The 12,626-nt window shown below is 36.1% G+C and overlaps 1 protein-coding gene across 1 annotated transcript in view; it reads left to right on the top strand.

Moving 5' to 3' along the window:
* PRMT3 (protein arginine methyltransferase 3) overlaps positions 1 to 12,626 on the top strand; it is a 126,023-nt gene that overhangs the window by 19,746 nt on the left and 93,651 nt on the right. The window contains exon 9 of the mRNA XM_046686236.1: positions 5,906 to 6,027. Within this exon, the coding sequence (XP_046542192.1) occupies positions 5,906 to 6,027 (122 nt within the window). The remainder of the gene's footprint in view (positions 1 to 5,905; positions 6,028 to 12,626) is intronic.

Below are 12,626 nucleotides of genomic sequence, written 5' to 3'. Positions count from 1 at the left end.
TGAGAGATGCGTCCTTAGATTTTATTGTTGTGCGAACATCATAGAGTGCATTTACGCAAACCTGGATGGTATGGCCTACTGTACACCTAGGCCACATGATACTAATCTTATGGGACCACCGTCGTATATGCGGTCTGTGGTTGATTGAAACGTTGTGTGGCACATGACTACTGTAATGTAAGATACATGTATCAATTTTTAACTCTGTAAGCACAGTCAAGGTATAATTTTCTGTAATTAGTAATATTTACTCTAGAGCTTTCATATTTTTAAATGATTTGGGATACTTTATTATACTATGGCTGCAGATTTAGAAAATATATTACCATCTATTTAAATAGCATTTGATAGTTTATCGATTACTTTCAAACATGTCTCGTTGTGACTGTGCAGTGCACCTAGAAGTAGGCAGGGCCAGTATTCATTTCCATTTTACACACGAGGAAACTGGAAACCAGTAGGTTAATTGACTTGCCCTAAAACGGGCAACTGAAGAAAAGAAATCTGAGGGCTTTTGCTCCTAGTCCGGTGCTCTTAACCCTGTGCCACTACTCTTTGAACACCATTATGTTAAAATAGAATGAGTAAGTAATTAGGGTGGGGTCCATTAGTTACATTTTAATTCACACTCTTTTTCATGTATAGGTCATGTGATTTCTGTGTCCCATGACAGAATATGTTCATGAAATTATTGAAATATAGTTCTTCTAACAAATGTATGAAATAACGTGTTTTTCTAAGTTTTATCGTCATTGTTTTTGTTTGCTTTATCTCCCTTAGGTAGACAAGCTTCATATCACAACACTAACTTCTGTATTTTATTATGTAGTGCATTGTAGAGATTTATTTTTGAAAAGGTACTGAAACTTAAAATGTGTTTCTTTTCCTTTCCTTCCTTTCTCCCTCTATCCATCCCTTCCTGCCTCCTTTCCTTCATTCCTTTCTTATGTTTCAATTCACAAGGCTCCTGTGGAGGCCATATGGTTTCTCAGATTTAATTTAACTTTGCGTGGCATTTAATCATGTTATCACCCACTCATAATTAACTTGTATTTGTAGTCCATTGACGAACTTCACAGTTAGGCACTTTCTTTATGCTTTTGATTGTTATGTACAGTTAAAATTGTTTCAATTTTTCTTTCTTTCTTTGTGTGCTTTTTTTTTTTAGAAAAAGTGAATCAAATTCCTTCATTATTTTGTAAAATAATGTTAGTTTATTCAGTTATCATTTCTATCTCTTCTATCAAGTTTTAGTTTATTTGCCCAGTTACCTAATTCTGAGTTAGATGTAATAAATAATTAACATACAATTAAAAATATAGTTTAAATATGGGCTTTAGAAGCAGGTTGACCTGTGTTTGAATGCTACCTTTGCAAATGAACAGCTGTATGGTCCTGCATCTGTTACTTTCCCTCTGAAGCTCACTTTCCTCATTGGCAAAATGAGGAGTAAATAAGAATTATATATATTTGCATATGTATTTAAAATATGTGTGTGTGTGTATATGTATTGAGGAGTAAATAAGAATTATATATATTTGCATATGTATTTAAAATATGTGTGTGTGTGTATATGTATAGTCTTACAAAAGAACACATACTCTAATTGGAGTATATGATACATATCCTTCTATACTTATCTTTCTTCACTCAGCAATTTCCTTACAGATAATTTCTTATTAACATTCTTTTAATGGCTCATGTATCCAATGTAAGAATGTCCATAAGTTGATTGTTGTCTATAAGTTAGATCAATGCTGCATATAAAAATGTAAAATGTTAAAAACCTTTTTATATATGTGAGAGTACAATAATAAGATAAATTCCTAGCATTGGGCTCCCTGGGTCAAAAAGGCTGTACCCTGCATGGTGTTAGTGCTGCCAGCTTGTCTTTTCATAAACTGTGTGTGAGAGTGGATATTCCCAAACACCGTTGCCGAAGCGCTGTGTGATTCCACACTGACCTTTATAATTTCTTAGTTTTGCGAATATCTCATTTCAGTGAAAGTTTCTGGGAGCTTATAGTGTTATGTTGTATACATTTTTCCATTTTATTATCATTCTATGCCATATAATATTTCAAATTGATGTACTCTAACCATAATGTAAACATATATGCTATGCACTATAGTATTGCCTTGCTGTTCTAGTTAATACCTTTTATTTGTAACTTTAAAAAAATATTTTAAGAGCCAGCCCTGATGGCCTAGTGATTAAAGTTTGGCAGTTGCTGCTTCTGTGGCCTGGGTTCGCTTCCCAGTCATGGAGCCACACCACCTCTCTGTCACCTGCCATGCTGTGGTGGTGGCTCACATAGAAAAACTAGAATGACTTACAACTAGATATACAACCAGGTACTGGGGCTTTGGGGAACGGGAACAAAAAAGATGATGATTGGCAACAGGTGTTGGCTCAGAGCAAATGTTTCCCTGCAAAAAAAAAAATTAATTTTGTTTGTAGTGATGTTGTATAGCTTGCATCTTAAAATTCTTCACTTTCTTGTGTGTGAGAGTAGTGATGTTAAAATGTGCTGACTCACTCAAACAGGCCACACGTGCAGGAACAGTCACATTCTCCCTTTGAAACCATATGGGCCTCGTCCTTCTTGGAGGGGCAGAGAATAGGAGACAGGGCAGTAGCCTTTGACAGCTTTACATCTTCAGTGGAAATGAGGCTGCTTAGGTTTTCTCTCTTCTGGAGACAGTCCTGGTAAATTATATTTTCAAGATCTAATGAAAGGAAGGACTCCACTTAAAGTAGTAAACAACACGGAAGATAAAATGCATAGGAACAAACTTAACTAATAATGTGCAGGACTTAGATGAAAAAGATTTTTTAAAAAACAACTCCTGAAGAACATAACAGATGATTTAAACAAATTGAAAGTCATATCATGTTCTTGGATAAGAAAACTCAAAATAAAATTGTCCATTTTCCCTAAATTAATTTATAGTTTTCGTTCTATCCCCATAAAAATGCTAAGACTTTTTAAAAAATCTAGACAAGCTGATCCTCTTGTTCTTATGGAAAAATAAACCCTCAAAATTATCCAGAAATGTTGTGAAAAAATTTTGCAGTGAGGATGGACCAGCCTTACTAGATATTAAAATATTCTGTAAAGCGTCTATAATTAGAATAATTACTGGCACATGATTATATAGATTAATGGAGCAGAATATAAATCCGGAAATAGACTAAACTACACAAAGAAATTTTAGTGAATGTTAAAGGTCCCTGTCTTAGTCCATTCGGGTTGCTGTGACAAAAATACCATACATTGAGTGGCTTATAAACAACAGAAATTTCTTTCTGACAGTTCTAGAGTCTGGAAAGTTCGAGATCAAGGCACTGGCTGATTTGGTGAGGGCCTGCTTCATGGTTCATAGACTTGCCTTCTTGCTGTTTCTTCACGTGGTGGAGGAGAGCAAGGGCTCCCTCTGGAACTTCTTTTGTAAGAGTACTAACCCCATTCATGAGGGCAGGCCTCATGACCTCATCACCTCCCAGAGGCCCCAGTTTCTAATGTGATCACCTTGGGGATTAGGATTTCAGAATCTGAATTCCAGGGGACACAAGCATTGAGACCATAGCAGTCACATATCAAATCAGTGGGGGAAACACAGACTATTTAATAATGTGTTGGGACAGTTTGTTAGCCATCTGAACAGAAGTAAAGTTGGAACCATCCCTATTAGTGTATACCATGATAAAGCAAGCTATATTAATGAAACCATAAGTGTACTAGAAGGAAATGTATGAGGATGAAAGAGAATGAGATAGGGAAGAATAGGGAAAGTCAATCTAATTATGATCGAAAACCAGAAAAGATTGATGAGTTTGACTGTATATAAAGAATTTCTGCGTAGCAAAAATCACTGTAGGCAGATTCAAAAGATGAAAATACCTGCTGAGAGACAGCATTACAAGTCATATTATAGAGGTCTCATCTCAACTTAGAAAGAACGCCTGTAAGATTTCATAAGAAAAATTTGATTAGATATTTAATAAGAAAACGACTAAACAACTCAGTGGAAAAATGGAGAAAGGCTGTAAGTTGACAGTTCACATAAAAGGAACTACAGGTGGCTCCACAACATAGGGAGTGATGCTAAACCTTAGGTTAATGGAAATGCATGTTAAAATTAGACCAACATATATTATTTTGTACTTGCCAGATTGAAAGAAATCCGAAAGTTTGATTATATGTTTTATGGGCTAGTCTCACTATGAGGAAATTGAATCTTACACATTGCTGATTAGAGTCTTTGTGAGTAGGATTGCTCCATGGAGGATAATTTGGTTATGTCTAGCAGAGTTATAAATAAGTATATTCTTTCTGACTCAGTGTTTTCACTTCTAGGAATATATTCTCTAGATTTACTCATGTACGAAAAGGGTGAGATATGAAGTTATTTACAGCCTTGATTGTCATAGTAAAATTTCAGAAGCTACCTAAATGTTCATCGATAGAGAACTGGATCAGTAGCTTATGGTACAGCCATAATATGGAATCCTAGACGGCTACATAAGAGAATTTCCGTAAACTGATACAGGAAGATCTCTAAATTATATTGTTAAATTAAAAAGCAATATGTATCACAGTGGGCATAATATGCTTCCATTTGTGTGAAAAGGAGAAGGAAAACATATTGTATTGCATTGTATAGGCATAAAAATTTTCTTGAAGGATAAGAAATATACTTTTTGATGTTTAAACTGTGTGAATATATTACCTAGGAAAAAGTTAAATTATTTTTGAACAATGTAGTAGATTCTTAATTCTAGTTCTGTTTTTCTTACAGTAGCTTCTCATTGCTCAGAATAAAATCCAAAGGCTCTCTGATCTGGCGCCTGCTTAATCCTGACGTCACCTCCAGGCAGCCTCTTTCTCACCCAGTGCAGCCCCAGTGGCCTTCTTGCTTTGCCTGGAATCTTAGATTCTTGTTTATTCTTTGTCTCCCCCACAAGATTGTAAGCTCCAGGGACTTGGTCTTGTTTGTTGCTGTACCCCATCACCATGATCAATGCCTGCTCAGGGAATGCTTATAGTAGAAGAGAACTGAAATAATTTCATATTTGGGGACAAGTCTGTAGCATTTTAGGCCATTGATAATGAAAGACTTGAGGCACTACAGTTTTTAGTAATTTCACAAAGTAGTGTACCTCTGAGTGTTTTACTTAATGTGTTTCCTTGGTAATTTGGTTTTTTTTTTTACTGTGAACTGAGTAGGTTTCACTATTAATATTCTGAGAACCATAGGAAATTCTTGACTTAGAAATAATTGCTCCCTACCTGTCCCCAATGTCATCTTAAACTTTGGTTTTTTTTATTACTTCCCCAATGGTAATGAGTATCATTTTTAAAACTTAAATTCTCAAGTTGCTGGATTCTAGAAGCGAACTTGTTTTTATTATACTTGTATTGTTGAGTTGAATATTTAATTTTGGAAGTGGAGGGGGATATGACAATATTCTGCATCCATGACTCCTTTATAACCATTTTTTAATTGTGCTGCTTAGGTTAATTCTGGCCACTCAAACTTGAGACAGTTTATTTCTATTAAAATTTAGAATTACTCAGCCTAAATTAGAGCATGCAGTAGGGAAATTAAAAACAGAGAATACTTCCCTGTTAAGAAATCTGTGGAAATTGCTTATTTCATATAAAACATCTCTTAAATTTACATTCTTGCACCTGATTGCAGCAGACTATGACCGAATATGCTGTTATGAATTTAAAACAACCCATAGTATATCTTCAGTTTCCCGAAATAGAAATTATTACCATATTTGATCACTAGTTTTAAAATTTTGTGATTTATTCCTAACCAGAAATACCATAATATATGGCTGGAATTTAAAATGTTAGACCTTTTCGATAACATCTGTTTTTTTGTTACACCAGGTAGTTTTGGATGTTGGTTGTGGAACTGGAATTCTCTCTATGTTTGCTGCTAAAGCTGGGGCCAAGAAGGTTCTTGGAGTTGATCAATCCGAAATACTCTACCAGGCAATGGATATCATAAGGTAGATGCATGTTAAGACTCGATTTCAGATTATTTTTAAATTTGATGGTTACCAGGTTTTCTTGTCTTTAACAGCTGTCTAATGCACACTCAGGACATTTGTCTTTTAATAAAAATTCATTCTGGAATAATAAGATTTTAAGTTGAATTGAACTAGACATGTTTGAGCTGTGAATAATCTTTTCACAGTTCTCATTGATGGGAACTGTTTTTATATACCTTTCTGTCTTTCCAGATATGGCTATAAATAGGCATTATAATATAAAATTAGAAATAATTGACATAAAAGCTAATATTGTTGGGGGACTCTACGAAACTAAATATTTATGTCAGTAATATTTCTTTTAGCAAATAGCAGTTAGACTAAAGACTAAGGGTTGTCTGTCTTTTTCTTTTTTGACACTAGCCCTTGTGCCTCCTTCAAATTAAGATAAGTAAATTCCAGAACAGTTACAAACAAGGCAGAGTGGATTTACTTTGTCTCCTAAAACTTAGTTTTTTTCCCTAAAAATATCTCCTCTCTTTAAGGAGTTAAGTTACTTAGGTTCATCAATGGATGATTGATTTTACGATGGCTTATGTCCTAAAAGAGGGCCTTTATTCGAACTACAGTTGATAGAACTAGATTTCTTTAGCCATGTACTTAACAAAAGCACCTTACATTTGGAACTTAGGAGTAATTTCTAGAATAAATAATTAATAGGCTTCTCAACAATTCTTTTTTTTCCAAACTTTATTGAGATACAGTTGACACATAACTTCGTGTAAGTTTAAGGTGTACAGCGTGTTGCTTTGATATAGTTGCATACTGCAAAATGATTACCACTGTTGCCTTGGCTGATGCCTTCATTGCGTCACATAACTACTGTTTCTTTTTTGTGGTGAGAACATTTAAGATCTACTCTCTTAGGAACTTTCAGGTGTATAATTGTTATTAGCTGTAATCACCGTCTTGTATGTTAGATCCCCAGTGATTCTTAAATGGTCCTCCTGTGGATACTTAGGCTCTGTTCTTAAAATTGATTAATGTTAGGGGCTGGCCCCGTGGCCGAGTGGTTAAGTTCGCACGCTCCGCTGCAGGCGGCCCAGTGTTTCGTTGGTTCAGATCCTGGGCGCGGACATGGCACTGCTCATCAGACCACGCTGAGGCAGCGTCCCACATGCCACAACTAGAATGACCCACACGAAGAATATACAACTATGTACCGGGGGGCTTTGGGGAGAAAAAGGAAAAAAATAGGATCTTTAAAAATAAAAAAAATTAATTAATGTTGGTCTTTTCTGATTAGTATACAATTTAAATAGAATCATGTAAAGTGTTTACAGTTTTAGGTTTTATTGCATTACGTAGAAGTGTGATGTTGAGGTTAAGAGCACAGGGGTTTGGGTCAGGCTTGGTTTAAGTCCTTGCTCTACCGCGTATCAGTTGTTTGAACTTGAGTTAAATTATGTCCAACTTCTTTGAGACCTCAGTTGTTTCACTGTCAGAGTGAAAATAATAATGACTACCTCAGATGGTTATGGGTAGGATAAATGAGTCACAAGTAAGAAATGCATGTAAATCTCTTTGGTATATTTCCTGGCATGTATTAAATATTCAAAAGTTAATTACTGTTATTATTGACAAGTATCACATTAATGTTCGTTAAAAAATTACATACACCTTGCTTAGATTTTTCATAGATAGTGGTTTGCTTATGATTTTCCTGTTGGAGAACATCCATAATCTAGTAAAGTTGTTGCCTAGTTCTTACGATATCATTAGGTACAATATCATCATTTTTGGGGTTCCATAAGGAGCATCCTTGCTTGTACATTGTCATCCAAACGAATGTGAGAACTGTTGCAAAGAAGAGATTGTTTTAGAAGAATTATCAAAAATTTATTGTTGATAGTAAGATTATGGTAAGATATTTCTATTAGAAGTTCTAATCTTATGAAAGATCGTGTCCATTTATGTATTAATTTGTCATTTTTGATTTCTACGCAGCTAGACTAGATGTGCTCTCATTTTAATTTCTTTGTGGAAGAAAAGGAAAAGGACAGTGGTAACACTCATTTTATTTTGTGTTGTTGTGTTTCTTTTTATTTCACAGAAGTCCTGATTCCCAGTGGCTTTTTAGAAACATGTTTATACAATGATTATGTTCAAATTCATTGTGTATAAAATTTAATGCTGGAGTGCATGGAACTTTTGCATGAGTACATTTATTGAAACTGACTTAGCACTAAATTTTAGGTACTTTGATTTAACCGTAAAATTGCTAACATTGATTTAATACTTTCTCTTGCATTTCCTTTGAGGTCGGTAATTACAGTATATTGTTATCCTTATTTTAGAGATTAAGAATTTGAGGCACAGAGATTAAGTAACTCTCCTTATTTGTAGTGGAGCCAGGATTAGATGCCAGGCAGCCTAGCTCCACAGTCCATCCTCACAGCCCATTTACTCTGCTGTGTCTCCATTTAACTACTTAGAGGCCAGGAATTGGTTGCATTCAGTAGTTGGCTTTACTTAGAACCCAGAGGTTGAAAAGCAAGGCTTTTTGTTTGGGATAAGTTTTATTTTGGTTAAGCCAACATTGTACTGCTTCTTCAGAAATGTTCTCCTTTGCCTTTTTAATTGTGAAAAGATAGCTATTTCCATAGTGTTCATATGCATCTCCTCCTTGTCTTCCATTCGGAAATTGAAATTTACACTGTGGGGTGAAATAACCTCCGTTCTTCTGTTTGTGAATCTGTCTGTAAAAGAATATGTAGGGAACAGTTCATCGTTCATTTCCCCACAGTTTTCTGCCTCCTCCTTCTACCAGTTGAGGAAGCAACATAGAGCATACTTCTCTCCGCATCTGGAGTCACATGACTTGATTTCTCATTTTGGCTTTTTGACTGATTAGCTTTATAATAATGGTGGTTTACTTAAGTTCTTTAGCCCTGGTTTCTTCGTTTATAAAATGAGGTGGATGGTAGTATCTGTCTCATGAGATTGTTGTAAGGATGAAATCCGTTTGTGGTGCTCTGTGAAGTGGCTGGCGTGTAACTGCTCACTAGATGTTAGCAGTAATTACAGTCATATTAATTGGTGGTGGTAGTGGTAGCTTTGGCTTGACACCAAATAATACTTTATATTTGTTTGGTTATTTTTCTAAAGTGATCATTTACTGCAGCTATCCCTTCAAAATATGATGACTCTCTTTTCTGCATTCTTTCTATTTCACGGTCTCTATTTTCTCACACCATAAAACTTCAAACTTTAGCCCCTTTTATTCTGTACTCACTCTCCTCCCTTGAAACCTACTCTTAACTTTTCTCTCTTACTGCATGTTGGAGCTTTCTAGAACTGTCACCCATGAGTGAAAACAACTCTTCCACGTGGCAGGCTGTGAGCTCTTTAACTCTCCAAGGCTTCTTTCCCTGTCAGAAATCTGTGCACAACAGAATTTGTACAAAACTCCATAAGCTTACATCTGTAAAAAACTCTTTAAGTTCTAAAGGATGGATACTTTTTAAATACATGTTTCATTTTTCTTTTAAATATATTCAACTTGCAACCCTGGAATTGTGTTCAAAATAATCGTAAAATAATTTTTCTCTTTTCTTTATTTGGAAAAGAGATCTAATATTTTTAAAGAAATGAGTGTAGAATGGAGTAAGTGTTGGTTTTAATGTAAACTGACATATATATATATATATATATATATTAGGGCTTAAGAAGGCGGTCAGGCTTGTGGTTCTAAGGTTGCAGACATGAATAAAGCAGAAGATAGATTTTCGAAGATGTGTTAGTGGGAGCAAATAGAACTCCAAGTGATATATGGAAGGAATGAGAAATTGTTTCATATTCTTGCTGTCATACTTCCAACTCTGCAGTGAATGATCATTTTAGAAACATAAACTTACTTAAGGATAGTAAAGCTATTCAGTTGCCAGACAATTTGTATACTGTGTTTACCCTCAGGAAGCAGAGGTAGCTTCTGGTGATATTTTTACCATTCCTCTGGCTGCCTTTGGTTTCTTATGGACTCAGCCATGAAATGGCTCATGATTCAGACTTTTGGATGTTATTGCAGAGGAGTTTTCATGAGAAGGTTGATCCATCATACAGCTACAATGCAGTACTTTCAATCTCAGAATGGCATTAAAGATGCAGTCTTTTATATTGCCTGTGTCTAGAATATTGTTAGAAATGAAACATTAGGAAACGCCTAGAGAATGTTTTGTTCTTTGGCATGTTTATGTAAGTGTCTTTCTCTGTATTCTAGGACAGGAGCTTTATCTTCTCAATTTTTTTACCCTTAACACCTAGCAAAGTGCCTGATACATGGTAGATGCTTAGTAAAGGTTTTTGAGCAGAATAAACTAACTTAACAATGATTTTAAAGATACTGGTGATACTATATAAGATGTGGATCAAGATCACAAAATACACCAAGACACATTCTTGAAGAAGGGATGTTCCTTCATATTTTGCTTCTAAATTTAATAGAAATAACATGGAGGAGTGAATTAAAGCTGAAGAGAATTTTGAACCGCTGATGAGGCTAAATTGTAAAAAAAAATGTTTTGCTACTCAAAAGCCATAGAATTCTAATAAAGATGATCAAGACAAGGAAACTAAATTCCTTTCTTCTCCCCCTCCACTGACCCCTTAATTTCCTGTCCACACGGTGCTTCTGTCTTGGGGGAGTCCCGTGACTCCCGCTCGTCCATGGGTCAGCAGAAGCACTCATGTGACTCACTATAAAGTTGTAGTCGCCGCTGAGAACGTTGCCGCAAAGGATGCAGTCCAGGAGCGGCAGGAAGAAGATGCCCTTCGGTCAAGAGGTCATGTGCAGACTCCCCAGTAATCCCTCTTTCTCTGCAAGAGTCACACAAGATGTACTTTTCTCTCTAGCTGCAAACCTCAGAGACGCATGTGAAATGTCTCTACCCAAGGAAGTTTTCTTAGTCTTAGAGTCCATAGTTCTCAAAAAGAACGGATCACATAGGCACGTCCCTGAATGTGCCCAGCCATGGTGCAGACCCATGTCAGGAATCTGCTTGTTTACTTTAAACATGCTGTCAACCTGGTTTTTCTTGGTTTATGGCTTCAGGCGTGTAGAAAAGCATCACTACCCAGTAACTGTGTGGATGTTCAGGAGTTTTATTCCTAGAGTTTGATCAAGAATTATTGCTGTGGTTACCGAGATAAATAGGAACTGAGTAGAACAGACCTGCTGTGTTAACTCTTTTCTCACAGGTCAAAATTAGAAACCTGGGATTCATACTTGGCCTTCACTTCTCCTTTACCAACATACCTGTTGTAGATAGAGTCCTGTTAGTTGAGTATCTTTAATATTTCTCAAATCCATCTCTCTTCTGTTTTTGATGTTTCTCAAGTCCATGCCTTAATTCCCATTCTTGCATCTCTCACCTGAATTAATGCACCTACATGTAGCTGACCCAGCCATTTGTGCTTTGTGTTTGCCTCCTACTCCTCTCTGTCATCCATTTTCTGTACTGCAGCCAGATTGATTTCCCCACCAATTCTCCTCCCCTTTAGATAAAAAGGGAAGAAAGGGAGCAAAAAAGATGTTTTTGTGTTGGGAAGACATAGGAGAGGATAAAGAAGAAACTAAGAATTACCTATGATCCTGCAGTGAGAGATCACTATCAACATTTTGGCAAGGCTTTCCAAAGCCTTGGGTCAACAGGAGATGAAATCTGTAGAAATGTAAGCTTTACTAGAATCTCAACTCTCCAGGGCTAGGCAAGGGTTTTCTCTCTTTCATTCACCAGTGTGCCCCAACTACCTGGGTGAGTACCTGGCACGTAGTAGGTATTCAGTGTAAATACTGAATGAATTAATGAATTTTCAAGATCCAGGATATCAAATGTTCAAAGCCAAGTAAATCATCATCACCAAAGCCTGAAAAACCGTTGTCTCTGCTTGAATCCAGATGGTTCTTTTCATTTTTTTCAGTGTATTAGAAACTGAGGTATTGCTCATTTTAAATACAAATGTCCTCAGTGTTAAGTAATTCCTCAGCTAGACATTTGTAAACACAAATGATACATTTAGGAGGGAAGCAGTTCATGGGATAGCCTTGTTTTTGTTCCAAGTCTGAACCCTGTGTTTGAAATTATCTGCCTGGTTGTACTATTTATTTTTTATGGGATGTACATACATCTTCCCTCTGTCTCAAGTGGTTAAGGATCCTTGTTTGTAGTTTACCTTTATGAATGGAGGACTGGATTCTTTAGTAACGGTAACTGGTATGCGTTTTCTCTCTGAGGGGAGGGAAGGGAGACCTGGTCTGGGCACCATTCTTCCAGTAATTTTTCATTCCCTTTTGACTTTGTATTCCTGTTGCCTCCAGTGTCTGTGTCCACTGTGATCTTCTCTAATGTGTGCACTGAGTGCTGGGTCCTTGCTCACAGATTTACCAGTATGGTTTAATTCCCCTTTTTCTTCCACTAAATTATCAGAATCTTTGGTTCTTTGATATCACCTTCTAACACGTTCATGCATTTATCAGTTTACTACATTTTGTATTACTTTATTGTCATTTCACTGTGCTTGGGGAACAAAAGAGAAGTATGTGTACTTGGATGCCGTAT

This window comes from Equus quagga, chromosome 14 (genome assembly GCF_021613505.1).
Source record: "Equus quagga isolate Etosha38 chromosome 14, UCLA_HA_Equagga_1.0, whole genome shotgun sequence".
Taxonomy (NCBI): domain Eukaryota; kingdom Metazoa; phylum Chordata; class Mammalia; order Perissodactyla; family Equidae; genus Equus; species Equus quagga.
Note: the sequence above shows the minus strand (reverse complement) of the source record. Positions and strands in the feature narration are given on the sequence as shown.